This window comes from Trichosurus vulpecula, chromosome 5 (genome assembly GCF_011100635.1).
Source record: "Trichosurus vulpecula isolate mTriVul1 chromosome 5, mTriVul1.pri, whole genome shotgun sequence".
NCBI classification, from domain to species: domain Eukaryota; kingdom Metazoa; phylum Chordata; class Mammalia; order Diprotodontia; family Phalangeridae; genus Trichosurus; species Trichosurus vulpecula.
In genome coordinates, this window is record NC_050577.1 from 205,508,797 (window position 1) to 205,530,281 (window position 21,485).

General features: G+C 43.0%; 1 protein-coding gene across 4 annotated transcripts in view; it reads left to right on the plus strand.

Moving 5' to 3' along the window:
* CACNA1C (calcium voltage-gated channel subunit alpha1 C) overlaps positions 1 to 21,485 on the plus strand; it is a 1,048,429-nt gene that overhangs the window by 956,152 nt on the left and 70,792 nt on the right. For 2 of the 4 annotated variants that reach the window (XM_036758693.1, XM_036758695.1), the window contains exon 30: positions 13,284 to 13,367. In XM_036758693.1, the coding sequence (XP_036614588.1) occupies positions 13,284 to 13,367 (84 nt within the window). Of the gene's footprint in view, positions 1 to 12,627; positions 12,712 to 13,283; positions 13,368 to 21,485 lie in introns of all 4 variants that reach the window. The other 2 variants (XM_036758696.1, XM_036758694.1) reach the window with 2 other exon arrangements.

Genomic DNA, 21,485 nt, shown 5'->3' on the forward strand with positions numbered 1-21,485 from the left:
GGGGACATAAAGACAAAACCAAAATAAGTTCATGCCTTAAATGAACTTATGTTCTACCTAGAAGATTCAACATTTACACACACATACACACACATACCTATACATACATACATGGAGTAATTTCGGGGGAAGTGGGGACTACTAACAATTAAGGTAATAAGGAAAGACCACTTATAGGAAGGAAACATGTATTAAGTACCTACTAAGTGTCAAACACTTTATAAGTATGATTTTATTTGATCCTCATAACAACCCTGAGAGGTAGGTGCTGTTACTATCCCTGTTTTACTGTTGAGGAAACTGGGGTAGACAGAGGTTAACCTCTGTGCCTTACTCAGGGTCACACAGCTAGTAAGTTTCTAAGGCTGGATTTGAACTCAAGGCCCAGTGAGCTAACTAGCTGCCTTCCATAGGAAGCGGTCTCGAAAAGAGCTAGGGATTCCTAATAGCTGTGTGAGGCATGGGGAATAAATAATCCATGAAAAGGCACAAGAGGCAGGAAGAAAATGCTGTGCATGAATAACATCAAGTGTGTCATTCTGGCTGGAACATGGAGCTCATGAAAGAAGAGAACATGAAATCCATCTGGAAACATAAGTTGGAGCTAGACTTTGATGGACTTTAAATGCCTAACAGAGAAATATGTTTGGTTTTTTTATACTGACAACAATAGGAAGCCTCTGAAGTCTTGAGCAGAGGAGTAGCGCAGTCAGACCTGTGCTTTAGAAACATCATTTTGGGGGGCAACTAGGTGGCACAGTGGATAGAATACTGACCCTGGAGTCAGCAGAACCTGAGTTCAGATCTGACCTCAGATACTTAACTGGCTTGATCCTAAGGCAAGTCACTTAATCCTGATATATCCTTTGACAAGAGGAGAAAGGGTTTCCATTGAGGATGACTCAAACTAGTAACCAGTGAACATTAGCTGAAATGGCTAATGTCAGATTTTATCTTGCTGTTATGCTCAACGCGATCTAGCTATTCATTCACATATACATATATATACACATATAGATATATATGTGTGTGTGAGACTCTGGGAGCTGTGTGGAGCATGGACTGGAGAAGAAAGCATTGACTCAAGGAGAATGATTGAAAGACTGTTGCAAAAGCTATAGTCGAGACGTGATTAGGGACCTGACGAGGCTGGTGTCTTATGAGTAGAGAGGAGACAGATGGAGAGGTGTGATGAAGATAGAACTGGCAAGAATTGACGACTTATTGGAAATGATGGGGGTGAGGAGGGTAGAATGAGGAAGACTGAAGAGGATGACAAGGAGGTTGTAAACCTGAAAACACAGTGGGGCCCTCAAGAGGGCTAAGCATAGGGGAAAGGAAGAACATACCATACAAAGAACTGTATTTGTTATGCTGTCTGGCCCTGTCATGAATTTATGAGTGTCTTTTCTCCTTGCCTGAAATTTAACATTTTGCCCATGAAGAAATAAAGAATCCTTTGGCAAGAGGAAAAAGGGCTTCCATTGAGGATTACTCAAGCTAGCAACCAGTGAACATTAGCTGAAGCGGCTAATGTCAGACTTTATCTTGCACAATCTAGCTATACACTCACATATACATATATACACACTGATAGATATATGTATGTGTATATACACATACGTACATGTGTATATACACATATGTGTGTGTTTGTATATTTATTTACTTTAAAACCAACCTATGGTTCCTTAGGACATCAGTCTGACTTGTCTCCAAAACTCACCAGCACAGTCTAAAAGAAATAGGAAAGAAAAGGATTTGGAGATGGAAGGGAGGGGTGTAGGAGGATCAAATGTGGTAACCCTCCTCCCCACCATCACACACAACACACACACACTGCCTAGAGGTCTGATTAGTGAGCCACAATTACCATGATTATTATTTATTTATGGCATGACAACAGGGTACCTGGTGCTTTCAGTACAAGACTGACAGGCATGAATGGTAATAGTAGGGGCTTTGTTAAGGAGGGGCCTGCCTATCACAGCTTCTGTACCCAGGAAATTTGCATATTGTTGCAACATTGTGACAGGCTTCTTTCCTTCTTGGCTCTTAAAAGCTGGAACATTGCTATGAATGATTTTTTAAAATGATGTGACTTAACAAAAAGCAGTGGCGAGGGAAGGGTAGTATTAGCTATTAATTTAATTATTTAATAGGTAAAATTATTCCCACCATGAGAAAAGCCCAGTGGGATGGTATATTTCAGTTTTCAGTCACAATCTTGTGAACAAGAGAACAGGCACAGAAAAATTCTGCCTGATTTAGAGACAGTGAATTTCCAAAAGTCCATCAACCCCCGAAAGCTTGTTCTGAGCGACTCAGACCCAGTTGATGAAGGAACCCAAGCCCATTATAAGGCTCTGTGAAATAAGGGAAATGCTTAGGACGATTGCCCTTTAGAGGACCCTTCCCATTGGGATTAGGTTGCTGGGCAAAGATTTAGAGGCAGAACTCATTTAAATGATAAGGACTTGACTAGTACTAAAAAAAAAAAAACCTGAACTTCCTGTATTTCCTGCAGTCAGCCCATAAGCCTCCAAATCTGCCGCAAAGACCTCTAAGACTGCATGTTTTGCAATGTCTTTGTAGCACAGCACAATTTGACCCACCTTATTCCTTCAAAGACTGTAACTATTTAACACACTTGCTTAGGGCTGAGGAGTCCTAAGCACTTCAGAGATACAGCTCTTTTGTCCCAGCTGCAAGGCTATAAAGAATGAGGGAAGTTATTCTTCTATTATATTAATAACCTATTTACTAAATTAGGATTAAGGCTTTTTCTCTTTATTTCTTCATTCAGGGCCCAGCCCCTGTAGGTCAGTCAGCCAGTTTTTGAAGGACAAAGCTGATAAGTGAGACTGTCCAAATCCTCCAGGAACCTGCTCCACAATCTTGGGCAGGACCCCACCCAGTTAGAAGACCTTACGTCTGTCTAAACAGAATTTAATCTAGGTAGATTCCAGCCTTAAAGCATTAAGCCTATGCCCTTGCTCCCCTCCATTAGAGTGACCCAACTCATGAAGGAAAAAAAACCAATGGTCCAGGTGGAAATTGATTCATCTGTCCAGAGTGTGGGAGGCCACTGAATCTCATGACCTCAGGAGACATCACTGCATGACACTCCTTTTGCTCACCTCTTCATTTAAAAGCCCACTTCCTCATTAATTGTTCTTCCATCAGGGGTGATTTATCCTGTCAGGGGCATTGGATTTTGTGTGGGGTGAGACCACCCACCAGCAATTAATTAAAAAAAAGTCAGAGGTCTCTCAAATTTAGGAACAGAAAAACTTCTTTATTACGATCCCCTGCGAAAGGGCAGTCTCCAAACCAATAGACCACAGGTAGGGAGAGGCGGGGCCCAGACGGCAAAACCCAGCCTTATACTCTAACTTAAACAAGCCCCTGCCCCACCTCCACTGGTCTTTTACTCTCATTGGTGCAGTCCAGGCTCATAATTTCGCAGAAATCTACTACCCCAGGTACAATTTAGCCAATGCCAAACTCTTAAGGACACTTTTTCCCTTATTTGGCGAGGACACAGTTCAGGTGATTTTTAGTAACTCGAAACTTAGGCCTAGCTGTCAATCAGAAACCCTGAGCCATGAGGAAAGGTCCCCACCCTCATTCATTCTGCTCAACTCACAGAAAGGCCAAGATCAAGATTCCATGAGAGGGCTTCACCATCCCACTCAATGTCAACAAAAAAAATGTTTACGGCATTCAGTGTCCCCATTGTCTTTGGTTACTGAGACAAACCACTGACCATCAATGTATTGATTATCAGTTAGGCTCCCTGGTTTTTAATGCATCTCAGGAAGGTACTGGAGGCCTCTATTTTAAAGAAGTGCAAAATGAGGCACAGAAAAAGCCTCCTGCTTCCCTTTTAAAAGATTTGACCCACTTACATACCTTTCTGTTTCACCTTAAGACACTATCCATTGATAGACAGGGATATTTCTGCCTGCCCCAATTCTCTATCATGCTCTTACTCAACAGGTTTCAGCCTCTTATTAGGTTTGCCTTTGGTGTTTCCTGATAAGGAAAAAGGAAAAAAATAAAAGGAAGTGGAGTCTCAGAGCTAAATTGAAGGCAAGAATGCAATCAATTTCTACCACTTTGACATGTATATGCCTTCTGTTCAATTGAATGGCAGATTTCTTGCCTATACCTTTTAAGAAGCTCAAGAGTATCCTTCTATCGGTGGGAAAAGATAAATTCAAAAAGAAGGAAAGACAACACCATGTAGCATACCAACTAGCCCCTTCCTCCAATCCATGACCCTTCATCTCTCCACCATACAGTATTTCACTGATCTCTAATGAACAGATATATCACAAGGTAAGAACATAAATGTGAAAGTCTTCACAATTCCCTTCCAGGCTCTGAGGAATCCTGGGACAGCCGTGTGCTCCAATTATTCTTCCTCTATTAGATGCCACTAATTTCCATGATTACTGTAATGTCTAAGTGGCATCTTCCAATGTAATAGAATTTGTATTATCTCTGCTTGGTGTCATTTACCATTGTCATGTTGATATTCCCTGGGATCAACCCTTCCCAGACATACAATGGACCTTGCCACTGCTGCCACTTCTCATTTGGCAGCTCTTCCCTTCCCAGGCTTACTCAATTTAACTTTCCAGGGTCACAATAAGAAAAGGAAGGGAACTGGTAAGAGATCCTGCTTCTGGAAAGCATCTTCAAACTTCAAGAACCCTTTCAGCTGCATTCCTTCCAAAATATCTTCTTCAATTCTATTAAGAGAAAATTTATGGGTGGAAGGAGTACAAGAGGCTTGGGCCATAATCGTTATCTTCAGGCATTTTAAATGCCTTTAAGGTTTCTCACATGGAAGAGAGTGTAGACTTGTCCTGCTTGGCCCCAGAACTAGGGATGGAACTAGGAGGAATACATGGAAATTACAGAGACAAGACATTGGTTTGATGTAAGGAAAGGAGCTGTCCAAACGTAGAATGAGCTTTCTCCTTGCAGGAGACAGTAGGTTCTTCATCACTAGATATTTTCAAGAGGAGGTTGAATATCTCTACAAGGATGTTGTAGAAAGAATTTTCCTTCAGGTACAGTTTAGACCAGATGACCCTCCAAGGACCCTTCCAACTTGGAAGTTCTATAATTCGACAACTATTTATTGTCTAACCTATGCAAGGCACTGAATTAGGCTCAAGCAATACAGATTCTTCAGGGAGCCAGCATATCCTAGAAATTCATAAATGTCTGCTTTTACCCCCTCCCTCCTCTTTCCTACCCTGTCTCTCTCTTATTCCTCTTTTTCTAATTCATGACTAATATTTCTTTACTTTGTCTATGCCTGCAGGTTTACTTCAGAGACACTGAGACCTGACTGTCTGGTGAATTTTCATTTCTATTACTTTCCCAATTTCTTATTCTCTAACCCCGCTTCCCATTTCTCTTATTCTCTCAATTATTTGTTCTCCATCCAGACATCCTCTTTCAATATATACCTATTCAGTATTCCTCTCCATCTTTAACTTTTGTTGTTTCTCTTCCAATACTACCACCTCCTCCTCCTTTTTCTTCTTCTTTTCCTCTTCTTCCTCTTCCTTCTTTTCTTTCTTCTCTACTTCCTCTTCCTCCTCCTCCTCCTCCTCTTCCTTTTCTACATATCTGCCTCTCCTCTCATCTTTTTTTTCTCTCTCTCCTGTTCTCCTTTCTCACTTCTCCTTTTCTCTTTTCTCTTTCATCTCTGCCCTCTCTCCCTTAACTAGTATCTCCATCTACATGCTTCTCCAATTATTTTCACTTGTTACTTTCACGCAGTCACTTCAAATTGTGCTGCCTTTTTTCTTTGCTTCAGCTCTCTCATTTTAACAGTTCTGCAGGGACTTGGCTTCCAACAGGAATCATCTGACTTCAGTTCAGGTCTACCTACACCCAACTAATGGATAATCACAGCTCCCCAGTGTGCCTTGATCTATTGGTTTCTTGCTTAGTATCACTTGCAATGAGTAGTTTTTAGGGTTAGATGGATCTGAATTGGTGGAGGAATTCATACCAGCATTCTAAACACCAAAGACATCAGTGACCCAACAAAGTTTTATAGTCATCATCCCCATACCATTGAACTTTCACCTCTTCTCTGCCAATGTTCTCCTATGTAGGTATGTGAAAAAGAATAACATGAATAATCAGGTAGTGATTTCCTACAATGCAATAAACCATAGCTTGAAAATTGTCCAAGAATTAACAACATAATCTCAGGGTGTACATGAAAATGTATGCAAGTGCATCCATGGTGGCTTCATTTCTATTTGAAACACCACTATAAGGCTGCTGGGAAAATTCTAATGGCTGCCACTACGGTGGGTACACCATGGGAATGAAGAGGAACTAAGGCTCCAAGAGCAAAGGTGATACTTCAGTACTCAAGGGATTCATGTCAGCATAGACACCTCCTCCATTGAAATAGGTCATAGCCACTCCATGGTTTAGTAGACATTCTTCATGAGTATGGCAGAAAAATATACCATCCTGCCACCAGTTCTCATGACCCAAGGTATAGGTCTTGTTCTCTAAGCCTTTTGAAGAAGAGTTTACATTCTTCTGACATAGCCTTCCAGAAGCCCTAATTATTTCCAGACATGCTACAGTAGATTCCTAATAAAATAGTCTAGGACATAGTAAACTCACAGCAGCCAATCCAGCTAGTCCTAAACCACTCTATACAGAAAGTCCTCTCTAATGCCTCCGGCCAAAAGAATAGCAGCAATCTGATAAGTATTCACTAGAACTAGAGCCCATGGAATCATGGGTACGGTTTAGCCATATTGCACACCACCATACCATATGGGGCAGCTAGGTGGTAGAGTGGATAGAATGCTGGGCGGGGAGTCAGGAAAAGTCACCTTCCTAAGTTCAAATCTGGCCTCAGATACTTATTAGCTGTGTGACCCTGAGCAAATCACTTAACCTTGTTTGCCTCAGTTTAATCATCTGTAAAATGAGCTGGAGAAGGAAATGGCAAACTGCTCCAGTATCTCTGCCAAGAAAACCCCAAATAGCTTGTGAAGAGTTGGACACAGCTGAACAACAACAAAACCCCATCATACATCCTCTCACCATCCTCACATTCACTTCAATATCCCCACCTAATTCCACATTAGAACTGATAAAATTCCTTTCCAGTCACTGCATATTACTGACCTTTGGGGAAGAGCAAAGAAGACAATATAGAAAACTTAAACTGGGTACAAGGGCAGGAGGGTGGGCAGGGGGAGGGCCTTCGAAAGAGCAATTCCCAAATTAACCAACCCTCAGTTATCTTCACTGATAATCCAAAACAATAATCAGCCTAAAAATCCTTTAAATTTGGGTTTGGAAGTGTTTTATACAATGTTTTTTTGCAGGTTTATCTTAATAATGATGTTTTGCTCAAAATAAATTAATCTGAATTCTCTCAGGATGTGAGGGGTGGGTGGGGTAGGGAAGATAAGGGAAGACAATTCTAGGGTCTTCTGACAGAAAGAGGAAAATGGGTTAAAAGTTTTGGATTTTTTTTTAATGGTGTGGATCATTAAAAGTTGACTTTATATTGCTGGGCCTCAAAGGTATGATTCCCATCCAGGATGAAAAAAGAGAGGCATCTTGTCTCCTGGCTCCATATCCTGAGGATTAAGAGAAGGATGTGAAAGGATAGAGAAACGGCATTATCTCCCCAAACCTCAGAATTGGGGGGGTGGACTGGAAAGAAGGGAAAAGAGGGGAGAATGCGTAGCTAGCCATCTGAGCAACCCTTCAGCCATATTGGCTCTATGAAGGTGAACAAAGGGTCTAGTGAAGTCAAAATCAACAAATTCCACCATATTCTCCATCATGGCACAATTTACAAGCTTTAAAGACCAGTCCCCCCCCAATAAAATAAATTTAAAATTAAAAAAAATTTTAAGACCAGTCCTCCCCGACCCCCCCCCCCCAAGGGAAGGAAGGATGACAAATATAATTTAGTTCCAAGGAAAAAATATTCTTTAAGGTATGTACTTATGACACTTTCATATCCTACCCCACCCCCAAAAAGAATATTTTCAATACCTCATTCTGCTATTCCTGTCCAACATTTGCAAACAGGCATTGGGAAAGCAGAAAGGGATATTTGTCAGAGAAAATTTGGTGAATTAGGCTCTCCCGGGTTTCATATACCACAGGGTCCTCTATTGCCAAGAGACTGCTAATTTAGGAGGTTGGCCAAGTAGCCTCTGTGGACAACCTGAGCAGTGGGTTGGGGAGGGGGGCAGGGAGAGTGGCCCTTGCATCTGGGAATAAGAGTGAGAAATGGAAAGGAAATAAAAGAGAACTGGCTTGGCCTGAAAATTTCAAATCTTGGTCTAGGAAGATAGGGGTTGAAAATAGAAAGGGTGTGGGAATGGAGTTTGGATGGGGAATGGGTCATCAAGATAAACTGCTACTTAAAGGGACACTGTCAACACTCCCTTCTCCTTTACCCTCCCTCTCACTCCCTCACTTTCAAGCTGTGTTTGTGAACTCCAAGAGGGCTGGGTCCAAAGAATCATGGTATTGTTTGATCAAAGCCTCCAAAGACTGGAAAAAATGATAAACGTACTTTGAGCACTAAGTCAGTGGAAGCTGTCTGCTCAGGTGGCCTGACACAGACCAGGAAAATCCAACCCAGGAGCCAGCTAGCTCCTGCCATTCCAAGAAACACAGCCTAGTGGGGATGGGACAGGAGGTGTTACCCCAAAGGCAATCAGGCCAAACTAGAGGAAAAGGAAGAGGGGATGATTGGCACATTTTTCTTTTATTTTCATAACTCTGAGCCCCACTCTAAAGTCCAAGGATAATACAATTGATGGATGGTAAACCAGGAGGTTGACAGAGTCCCTTTAAAGTCATCTGCTCTCCTGGCAGCTATCCTGATTAACCTTTCCTTGTTTGTCTGGTTTTCAACATCTTTCCCTTGTCTTGTTATCTACCTCTCTTCCTCCCTCTCCCTCTTTCCCTCTTTCAGTGATATGGCAGATCAGGGCCCATCTCACCAGTTTTGTTTCAGGTCCCTCAGATGGATGCAGAGACTCCAGTTCATTCCTCTTTTGACACCATGGTTCCCCTCCACTCACATGTCTCAATCCCTCTCCCCCATCCCCTTCAACCATGTAATGTTTTGTTACCAAATGTTCTAGGCGGGATGCTGAATATTTCTGGGTTCTGAGCTAGTTCTTGTTTCTCCATTCTTTTCTTCCCTTTCCCTTCCCCTCTAACAGAATCGGAATTATCAGATTATAAAACTTAATGTGTGGGTAGGGTGGTGGGGATCCCCCTGGGTTGAGTTAGATCCTGTTCTGCCCACAATGAAGGCATTTGTATTCAGAAATACTTAATAGTATTTTCAAAAATCCAGTTTTAAGAGTAGGAAAAAAAAGTACCATAAGTACTAATGAGTCTTCCTTTTCTATGTCTCCCAGCTCCCCTCCATGAAATAAAAAGGCTCTAGATATTTTCCCCCTAAAGGGAAAATTAGCGGATCAGGAGGGGATTTGTTTTGTGTTTCCTGCTCTAGGTGTGTAGAAGAGAGAGTTCTCTCTATCTCAGAGGCTCTGGCTTTTTCTGAGATGCTCCAGAGGGCCAATAAGAAAGCCATGACACAATCTGACCTTCACCTAACCTCTGTCCCCATCAACCTCTGCTCCACCATCTGGCTCTTCCCAAACCCCTTTGGAGGCTGTGCTTTACTTCCCCTTGGCAGAACTGCCTGGGAATGGAGGCTCACCCTTTCCCCATGACCTGACTTTCCACGTTAAGAATAGCAGCCGCCTAGGACAACATGTCTTTCATTCCCTCTGGAAACAGGGCACAGCTGGGAAGTTAGGAGGTTAGAGGAACTAGATATAGCCAGGCAGAGATAAAAGAACCCAAGTTCTTGCCTTATGAAAATACATATACGTATATACATAAAACATAATATATATGATATACATATTTATTAAATTGACTGAGGAAGTGACGGAAATGGTGAAAATATCTTGTAACTCTTAATGAGTCTGTGGTAAAGAGATGTTTATTCATGAAGAATTTGTGAATCAGACTCCTGGGTTTCATATTACCCAAAGGATCTCTTTAATGCCTAGCACCTGCTGGTTTAAGAGGTTGGTCAGGTGGTCCTGTGTTCAGCCTGAGGAGTGGGATAGGGAGGGGCTGTCCTTTACCAGACAAGGCACCTCAAATTGCTAACTGAAAAATTATATGGGGCATGTTCCGTGACAGGCTAATAAGGTCATCGTAGAGAAGCAGCCTTAGCCTCAACCCAACAACAACTGTCCTGGGGGACATCTGGGTATTTCCCTAATGGCCTGCTGCCACAAATCTGAGATAAGCTCAGGGAAAATGAATAGTGAAGCCTGAGCCTCTGACCCTACCTCTCAGTAGCTTCACATCCACCATCACTAATTCCTAGAATTCCCACTCCTAAAAGGGGGGATTCAAAGGGTGCAAAAATTTAATACATGCGCTCTTTCAGTAACATGAAAGAAGTTGGGAGGACCAGGGGCCTGTTAGAATGTAAGGAAGAAGTTTGGGCTCTAAATGCTGTGGGGAACTTCCTTCCATCTGCCCTTTGTACCATAAAGAAATCTCCAACTTGTCTGCCCAGCCACCTCCCTAAGGAATTCCACCCTTCTCTCCTTTTCCAGACAGACAACTCTCTCTCTGGCCCACCATCCACAAACTGTAATACTTCCTCTCAGCAAGTTCAAGTAATGATCCCAGTGTTACCTTCCAAAGTCCTCTCTGGTAGAATAGAAAAAACATAGAATCCATAGGCAGTACCCAGGTGTATTCTGGGACATCCTTGCAGAGCATTCCCATTTGGCCACTGGGGAATGATAAAGAGGATTCTCCCCCTCATCCCCACCCCGGGCAGCTATTTGCCAGCATACTTGATATGTGCTCTATGCATGCTTATTTATGATGGGATCCCAAATCCCCAAAGGTTGGAGTAGGGTCCCTCCAAAGTCCCTTCCAGGTCTGGGATTCTATTCCTGTATCACTACAGAAATTAATTATCAAGCTCAACCAACTGATTTTGTCTTAATTGGTTGCGTTATTTTCATTCCATGAATTTCAGAGTTGATTTGTGAGTACATTTCATGTTACTCACCCTAGCTAGAGGGGTGATGCTAATGGTTCTGCTAGTCACTAGCCATAAATACCTAGAGCGCCAAGCACTAAACTTGTGGGTTGTAGCTCTCAGGGTATCCTCCCAAATGCCATCTTGAGGGTATGAAAGGGAAAATTATAGCTTGACAGGATAGACTACATAGTATGTAGGTAGCTATCACTTGTAGATAATGGAAAAGATCCAAGTACCTGGTGGTTTACACCCATCAGTTTACAGCTTTGAGGATAGAATCTTGAGACAATGGGACCACCTTTCCTTTGTTGTCAGGCTATCCTCATTTCCACAGGTGTCCTCTGGAAACATAGACATGTCCCTCTTTTCTAGATCTAAAATATAAAACCCATGTCCAAATTCACATGCTGTGCAGCACCAACTCAGACAAAATTCTGAGGCAAGTGAATTTTTTTAGACATCCTCAGCCTCCCTCCTCCCTTTTCTGTGCCCTTTTCCTTCTTAATTATACCTCCTCTTTCCATATACCATCTCTGAAAGTCCAATGACCTGTTCTTTTCCTCACCTTTATCCCTAAGGTCTCTGGGAACAGTCTGATAAAACTCATTCACACTGAGGTGTATAATATGTTACCTCTCCCTAGGAATCAATATCTAACTGTGGAATTCCAAGCATCAACAGATACTGGGTGGGAAGCAGGAGGAGGGGTATTTATCAGCCCCGAAATGATACCCACATTCTGCCTACACAGAAGGCTACCTGGAACTATGTTTCCTTTCAATAGCAAAGCCTGTGAAAGCTGGGACTTGTATTTGATGTGAATAGGGTCTGGCTCATTGTGGATGCTTTCTTCATCTAAGCCATCATTCATTTTTTTCAACCTGCCCTCTGTGTGAGCCACCCTAGAGCTGAGTAGACTAGATAGCCCATTTGGGTGCAGTTATCTTGGTTTTTAGTGCTTCTCTTAACCTCTAGCATCATCCATGGGGCCACAGCCCCATTGGTCATGATTGCCAGTTCCCTTTCACCGCGGTCTCTGAGATGGGCCCTGGTAACCACTCAGAATCAGAGTAGAGGCTGGTAGGGTGGAGGCCAGGGAGATGCTGAACTGAGTGGAAAATAGAGACCAGCCATATCCCTAGACAATCTCAACTTAAACTTTCCACTTCCCTTCCTATTCCTCCCCTCTTTCCCTTAATTCCCAATCACAATATACCTGAAAAGGAAGTCAGTCCCCTTTCTCCCGCCTGCCCTTAGGGAGGGTGGATTAGGAGGGATGCTGGGATTAGATGGGGACGACAAGGAAAAGGCAGAGGCCGAGGGCTTAGACTAGACACCCCACCACCCCCCTCTTTCCCTGGACTCATGCTCCTGGCCACACAATGGTGAGGTATGAAACTCCAGCAAGCAGCAGAAGGTGATGCTAATGGTGATATTACACTGTTTTTGTCTGTCTAACATTCCTTTTTAATCCCCATCCTGCCTGCCCCTCCCTTATGTAGGGTTACTTTAGTGATCCTTGGAATGTTTTTGACTTCCTGATCGTAATTGGCAGCATTATTGACGTCATTCTCAGTGAGACTAATGTGAGTATTACTCTACCCTCCCCAGGATACCACCTTCTTCTCCTACCTTCTCCTCCTTTTCTTCCTCTGTTTCCCTTTCTTTCTCTCTCTCTCTTTTTATTTCCTGTACCCCTCCTCCACTCCCACCCTCTAGTCATTGCTTTTGTTGAAGCCGCCGTACTTCTCCTGGGGGAAAAAAGCAGGAATTTCTCCTCCTTTTTTTCCCTCCCACATGTCCCAGCTCTGCCCTGATTTGGAAGGGAGCAGGTGGGCTCCCTTCCCGCCAACCATCTGAGTATATGTAACTACTGAACTAACCCACCTTTCGTCAGTCCTCTCCGCCTGCCCTTCGAACCGAACGTGACACAGGTTTCAGCTGCCAGAGTTATAGAGTGGTTTAAAAAAAAAGAAAAAGAAAAAGGTGATTGGAGATGCCCGCCGTAACCTCTTTCTTTTCTTATTTTTTCTCTTCTCTCCCTTTCATGCTTTTTTTTTTTATTTTTTTATTTTCTTTTCTTCCTTCGTTGTTGGTTTGTTTTGTTGGTTTTTTTTCTCTTCTCTTTTTTTCTCCTGGGCTTCTCTGCCACATGCAGCACTATTTCTGTGATGCATGGAATACATTTGACGCCTTGATTGTTGTGGGTAGCATTGTTGATATAGCAATCACCGAGGTAAACGTAAGTAAATGGCGTCTGTACCTAACTGTCCGTGCCTGCTCTAACACTCATTTGTCTTTAGCAATTTTTCCTCCCCTCCCCCCTCCTATGTTCTTTTTTTTTAAGGGGGTTTGGTTTGTTTGGGTTTTGATTTTGTTCATTTAAATGATTCTTTTTTGTTATTGCTTTCATTTGATTATTTTCCCCCCTTATTTGGGAATGAGTTCAGATTTTTCTCCACTTTCCTTATTTTGTTTTTTAACTGTTGCATCTTTTCCTTTCCTCTCCCCCCTTCATAATCAGCCTGGCATGAATCAAAACTGTATGGCAGGAAGTAGCCAGGGGCATGTGGAATGAGAAAGAGATGGGAGTTTTCCCACTGCTGGGCAGCTGTTGGGGCAAGGATCTGTACCCACTCTGACCCTCCTTCTTCGAGGAAGGCCAGGACTGCCTGAGCACCCCAGCCCTTTCCCCCCCACAGCCTGCTGAGCATCAACTCTTTCGAGGTTGGAATGAAAGCTGGAATCCTCACTTCCTTTAGCTTTCCATAAGCCAAGGAGCATCCTGAATAGGATCCCCTTTAATATAAGCTCAAACAGCCTTTGAAGTGGAAAGCTTGTCTGGCTCCTCCTCCTGGAACCCTTCCTCAAGTTGGGGAGCCTTGATTCTTTATCCTCTGGATCAGCGGATGATTTGAGTGGTCAGATATCACACTCAGATCTCTGTTTGGTCCGTTGCAAGAGCACATTGCTAGAGCCTTAATAAAAGCATGTGGCTCAGACCGTAAAACCAGGCAGCTGGTTCCTTGGCACTTTTCACAGTTCTGTCCCCATTCACCCTAGCCTCGGATAGAAGATGACCCTGGCACCCCGTACTCTGCGGCCTTCTGCCGCATCCCCTCTAAAGAGTTCCCTCCTACTATACAGTTCCTCTCGATTTCTGCACATGTCTCTTTGTTACCTGGCATGTTTAAATCTTCTCTCTTTATAGGCAAGTCTTTCTTAACGTGTGTTTTTTTTGTTATTATCTTTCTTTAATTAAGAATCTTAATAATGTACTCACACTCCTCTAATCCAGTGAGTGGTTGAATAACAGCATCAAGCAGTAGTTTTAGAATGAGTATTGATCTGAGATGTTTGAAAGTACCCCACCCACCTAGTACAATCCCTACGATCTCCTATCCTACTGTATTTGGTTCCCATACTCCCAGCCAAGTGGAAAAAATGGCTGCTTTGTTTCCCTGCCTACAACTCTGTTCCACCTCCCTCCCCAACACAAAGGTGAACTTTGGGGGAGCAGGAATTCCCTTCAATGCCTGCTCCTCTTTTACCTTCTACTCTCTTCCCCTTCCCATGCCTGCTCCCCTCAATTTTATCACATCTCTTAATAGCTGTGATAGATCTTTAAGGAGTCAACCCTGTTCCTCTGACCCTAGAGAGCTGTCTATCTTTGGGGACCCCATGTGTCTTGTCTTGTGTGTTATGTGTTATGTGTGTGTGTGTGTGTATGTGTGTGTGTGTGTATGTGCAAATGTGCGTGTAACTTTTCATCATGTTCCTTTGGCTGTAGATCTTCAGATAACTTTAAAATTCCTCTTCTACCCTACCCAGTCCCCTGCCTACCATCATCATTATTGCCTGCTGGAGAATCCGCAATTATTTCCAAAGTCCCTGGAGCCCTCAGACCCTCCAATATCTTTATCTCTATTCTATAACTCTAGCTGCAGTAGCTTAATAACAGCCCTAGAGATATTATTCTAACCCTAACACTAGCCCTCCGTGATGACCTGTTAGCCTATTACAGGTAAAACTTTTTGTTTAAGTTGTCATCATGAGGAGTTGAGGTATGGGGTTGGGGGGAAGGAAGGTAGGGGATACTATGTTTATATATACATCTATAGCCACATAGGTGGCATTGCCTATGGGCAGTATTTGAACTGGGCCTATTTACCAAATCTATACTTGGGCTGCCATGTATCCCCAACTCCTAACTATGAACTCTAGAGAAAGAACTGGGGTAAGACCTTTCTGTCAAATAGCTGAGGTTTGTCCCTGCTCTGTTGTGAAAGGAAAGGAATCCTGTGTCTGGCTGTGCCTGTCTGACTGTTAAGTGGAGCTTGGGTAAGTTCATCCAAAGGAGGGACCGTATCTTAAACGTCTTTATATACATCCGAGATGGTCTTGGGGACACCAGAGATGCTTAGTTGAGTAAGATGACTATCATGAGGACTATGTCAGATTGTGGAGGAAAAAGAGATTTGCCCCCTGAGAGTTTCGGTGTTTATTTGAATGTATGTATACAGTGCCAGTCACTCAATGAATAAATGTGAAAAAATCACCTACTGTGTGAAGAGAAGAGGACATAAGCTCCTTGAAGGCAGAGACCATTTTTATTTTTGTCTTTGTATCTTCAGTGCCTAGCCCTTAGTAGTTGCTTATTAAATGGTTTATGAAATAGTAATAGAAATAGCAAATGGAATTCCTGCCTTCAGAAAGCTTATAGTCTTTAAACGGGATTGAGATAAACATAGGAAAAAAGATAAGAGATATAAAAAATTGGCAGGAAAACAAGTGTCTGTGGCATGAATGGGGGAAGTACAAATACAAGTCCCCAGAATTCAAAGCATCCAACTACTGAGAAGACATGGAACAGTGGAGCTCATTCACATAGCACTTTAAGGTGGACCAGTGCTTTTCTCAGAACAAGTTAGATAGTACAAGTATTATTATCTCCATTTCATAGGTGAGGAAAATGAAGTTCAAGGAGACTTGACCATGATCACGAAGCTAATGATGTCAAGGCTGGGATTTGAACTCAAGTCTCCTGACCCAAACTCCCGAGTCCTTTCTACTACTCCAGGTTGCCTCTCCTCATACTATGGGCACATTGTTTGTAATCAGTAAGTTGAGCAGCATTGCCCATCCTCCAATTCCTCTACTTACTGCATATGTTTAAAAAACACACACACCCCTTCTCTGAACGTGGTGGGGCGGGGGGAGCTACAGGATTTTGTTCATAAGAGGTTTAGAAAAGGTAAAGAAAGAGATCTAGAGGAGACAAGTGACTCACTCACAATTTCCTGTCTATCTGTTCCTCTTACCCAACCCTTCCTGAGCCCCTGAATAGATGGGCTAGGCTAGGGGAAAGGGGAATTGACAAGTGTTCCCTCTTTGTGGACCTGCCTGTTTATGTAAATATGAGTGAGAGTGAAGGAACAAACAGAAGTTAATTCCAAAATAACCTAATCTGTGACCATGATCCACAACTAGTCACCTCCCCTACATATGAGTGCCCTCCCTTTCCCCACCTTTCTCCTTTACGTATCCCACTATTTACTCAGAGCACAAAAGTCCCACCCTTTCCATACTCAAGATCTCTTATGGTTACCATTCTGATAGTTCTGCAAGATGCCACTATCCACTCAGCAGGTATATTTGGAAGCAGATCAAAAGTCTGGGTTTTGTATAATTATTCTGACTTCACCCGTGGAGTTCCAGTCACCACATGGTTAATCACACACATCAGATAAGTTGGATGGCTACTGCTTTAGGATCCTTTCCCCCCATGACAGTCCTCACTCAAAAATCTAGGCTTCTCTCCCAGTAATAATGATCAATGGCCACAGTGCTGGGCCTGGAGTCAGGAAGACTCATTTTCCTGAATTCAGATCTGCCCTCAGACATTTACTAGCTATGTGACCCTGGGCAAGTCACTTAACCCTTTTGCCTCAATTTCTTTATCTGTTAAAAAAAAATGAGCTGGAGAAGGAAATGGCAAACCACTCCAGGATCTTTGCCAAGAAAACCCTGAATGGAGTCACAAAGATTTAGACATTACCAAAACAACTAAAGAACAATAACGCTGTTATCCAAGGAATTTAGTCTTGTGGCTGAATCAAAGTGCCCAAGGCTCCCAAAATACCCTCCCTAGGATCCCCACTTTTAGTTTAATTATGTGATCCAAGTGGATGGCAGGGCTTGGAGGTTGTAAATGAGGGCAGAAGCTTGTGCAGGCCTGGATGGCTGCTCCTTAGGGAAAATAACATTAGACTTGGAGTCTGATGACCTGGATCCTAGAGGTCCTGGAACTCTGGATTTAGATTCAGGAGATACAAGTTCAAGTCACAGCTCTGCCAGGTACTTACTATCTTGTGTAATCTTGGGCAGGTTTCTAAAACCTCTTGGGGGCCTCAGTTTCCTCATCTATAAAATGACTGACTGATTTCTGAGGTCCCTTCCCATTCTGTGATCCTCTGAACTCTCCCAGCCATGCCATCAATATAATCCCATGTGTTGTTTGTTTTAATTCAACAGATTTATTAAGCACCTACTATGTGCTAAGTGCTAGAGTGGAGGTTTGTATTCATACGTACAAACCTAGGTATGACATTGTTACTACACTTAGGAAGCTCAGTCATGTAGGGTGATAATACACAAACTCAGACGACTATAACACACAATGTTATATAAGTTCATAAGCAAGTTATGCTATGTGAAGTTTGAGGAGAACAAAGTCATAAGTTTCATCATTTCAATTTGTAGCCCCAACATTTAGCACATTGCTTTGTATGAGGTATGCACTTAATAAATGCTTTGTCTTTCATCCATCCATCCATTCATTCATTCCTCACTGGTAGGGAATCAGGAGAGGACATATCCCAGAGCATTTGGCTTGGCCATCTGATCCAAGGAATACTGATTTTTTTTCCCTACCCTCAAGATCCTCCAGATCTAAACATAGCCTCTAAGATGCCTTCCAGCTCTCAATCCTGGACTATGACTATAAGCATTAGAAGTAAGTACTCCAGAGCTAGTACTTGACCTACGGGATTCTACGACAGTGTGTGTGAAGGTAAGGTGTTGGAGACACCTTGACTGGTGGGAGGAGGGAGGTAGGAGTTGGACTCTGGAAAAAGGAGAAGAGTCAGATGGTTCTAGCCTTGAGAAGCCATGAAGAAGGAACATCAGTTCCAGTTGCCAAGGTTTCCGTCTATATAAATCTGTGTTCATTCTAGAGGTCCTCAAATAGAGGCTAGTTGTATGACAACTTGTTGGGGATGTGGCAGAGGAGATTCCGGTTCAGGTTCAGGTTAGACCAAGCAACCTCTGAGATCCCCTTCTATACTTTTGATATGGTAACCCGAAAAGGGAGCCATGGCTGGGCAAAAAGAACCCAGCATCGGGGCTTCACCTTTCTGAGTGATACCTGAATTCCCTGAAAACTCTCCAATAAGTCATTGAATTATGACTAGTTTCTGCATAAACTCTTCTATAGCTCTGGAATGGAAAAGACCAACATGCCTTCCATGTTTCTTGAAAGGCAATAGAACCAGTTCCCAACTTGTGAAGGTTATGTTCCAAAATTTCATAAACAAACATGTTGTTTGGAACTTGGACTAGATTTCCCCACAGTAACAATGTTATGAATGGTGGTTGCTAGGCTAGCCCACAAAAGTCTTCTTAACTCATAACATAGATAAAGTCTAATTCCAGACTGACAGCACCATAGAACCTAATCATGATATACAAGAATGAGTCACATCTGACTCTTTGTGACCCCATTTGGGGTTTTCTTGGCAAAGATATTGGAGTGGTTTGCCATTTCCTTCTGCAGCTCATTTACAGATGAGGAAACTGAGGCAAACAGGGTTAAGTGACTTGCCCAGGGTCATATCGTAGGTGTCTGAGGTCTGATTTGAACTCAGGTCTGCCTGACTGCAGGTCTGGCACTCTATCCACTGTGTCACCTGGCTGCCCCTGATGTTCCTATGGGAGAATCCATTGAAGTCTCAGCTTGGGACATGAGGAACATAATTTTTCTCTCCTACCAAGTAATGGGAAAAGGGATAACCCACTATTCCAAGCCATGGAGCATCAAGGTAGGGTAAAGGATTCCAAAATTAAGACTTGCAAGAAGCAGGCTAAGGATTCCAGGACTTCCTTCTATTACTTTCCTTTGCTTAGACAATTAAAATGCTGATAACCATTCATCAACTAGCAGAAGGGGGAGGGAGCCCAGATGTAAATTTGGGTGATTTGGCCTCAGCCTCTTCAGCTCAGGTCATCTAGTACAAGCACTTACTTGATAAAGAAACCAAGGCCCAGAAAACGTAAGTTACTTGCCCCAAGTCTAAAGGGGATATTTCTCAGTCCTCACCTGGTTCCCTCAGGCACCTCTTTTCTCTCTTTTGATAGGCTTCACCCAAGCCTGGCTGCATTTCTGTCCACAACCACCACTAGTTGTGTCTATCCAGAGCAATAAAATGGTGTCCTGGAATCAAATAAGATGTTTCCTAAGAGCTTTCAATGCTGATAACAATGGGAAACAAAAGATTCATTTAGATTCCATAGGAAAAGCTGTAGGTAGAAATGAGAATGATCATCTGTCTTTCAGGTGAAAAGGAGATTCAGACTATCATATTAACTAGGATGGGCTGGGACCAAGGATGCTACCAATCAGATGGGGGGAGCGGACATTATGATGAAATAGAAAGTGTATTGAGCTAAAAGTGAGGAAACATGTTCCAGTCTTAGTTCTGCTACAATTGTGCTAATGTTGATCAACTTCCTGGGCCCATTTCCTCTCCTCTAAAATGAAGGGGATCAATTCAGTGAGCCCTAGATCCCTTCCAATTCAAGCAATCTGCATCTGCTTAGACCGGGACAAGACTAGTGTTGAGGCTGGAAGAGGAGCAGTGTTGAGAAGGAAGACCAGTTTTTTCTAAGCTAAGAATTCCTAAATTATCACATTGGGGAAGAAATAGAGGTTTGTGGGAACCACCCAGGTGGAGTAGCAGTAGGGCACAGATGGATCTAAAGTGGGCATTTATTAGTGGAGAATTGCCTGATTTATTTAGGCTTTCTTACCAAGGCTCAGGACTTTCTAAATCTTTTGCCACATGCTTTGAGACAGTTACTTAACCTCTCAATGCCTATTGACCCTGTTTAGTAAGAAAAACCGAAAGGGACAGCTAGGTGGCACAGTGGATAGAGCACCAGCCCTGGAGTCAGGAGGACCTGGTTTCAAATCCAGCCTGAGATACTTAGTAGCTGTGTGACCCTGGGCAATCACTTAACCCTAATTGCCTCCCCGCCACTCCCCCCCAAAGCCATAATAAGCTCTTGAGGATGTCTAAACAATAGGTGTTCCATGAACACAGGGTCAGTTTTTGTAATGACTGGTGCTTCACCATGAAAGAGGAAGGAAGCATGCCTGCTATCTATAGCTCTAATGACATGCCTGGTACCTCTGTGGTTTGGGAAAGAAAATAGGAGAAGGAGGAAACCAAGGAGAAAACTGCATGTCAGAAAGGAAGAAGGTGCAGCTTTTGAAAGATAGTCTCCAAAAGAGAAAACCATACCCATCAGATTCTACAGAAATAGCTCTTTATTCTATCTCCAGTCCCTGGGGTCAGCCCCACATTTCTGGCCTAGATGGTAGGAACTGTGTCCTTCACCAGTGCTCTCCACTGCCTTTGCTGTCTGATCCCTTCTGAACATATACACAAAGCAGGGAAGAATGAAGTTTGGTCCCTTTTCTGGGCTTCTGCTTCTAGAATGATGGGAGAAAGACAGCCTGAGTCAGAGAAAGAGCTACCAACAGCATCTACCCACCCACCCAGAGTTGAGTCAGAGAGCACAGCCCCAGCCTGAGGTCCTTTCCCTCCTCCTGGGGAGGGAGCTGAGGGAAGGGCACAGCTGTGGCCCGCCTGGCTTCAACTTCCTTGGTGGCCAAAGCTGCTGCAAGGGGAAAGATTGATCAATTGAACTCATGTTTAGTGTGAGGACTGGCGTGCCAGTGGAGCAGTTGAAATTAGAAAGTGTGAGTAGTTTATATTATAGAGTCATAGAACCTCAAGTGCAAAAATGTTAGAGATCTTCTTAATCAAACCCACTTATTCTATAGCTAAGAAAATGAAAGCCTGGAGAGATAATGTAGCTTGCCCGAGAGCACATAGATTAATGGCAAAGCTAGGATTCTGACTCCTAACTCCCAAGTCTAGCATTCTCACTGCTTTTTTCACGTGCTACTGGACTTGTTTTTGCATGAATTACAGAGAAGAAGAAGAGTTTGCTTAGATAAGAAGTTAGTCATGAGTTAAGGAAGACAGGTCCAATCCATACAAATATGTGAAGAGAA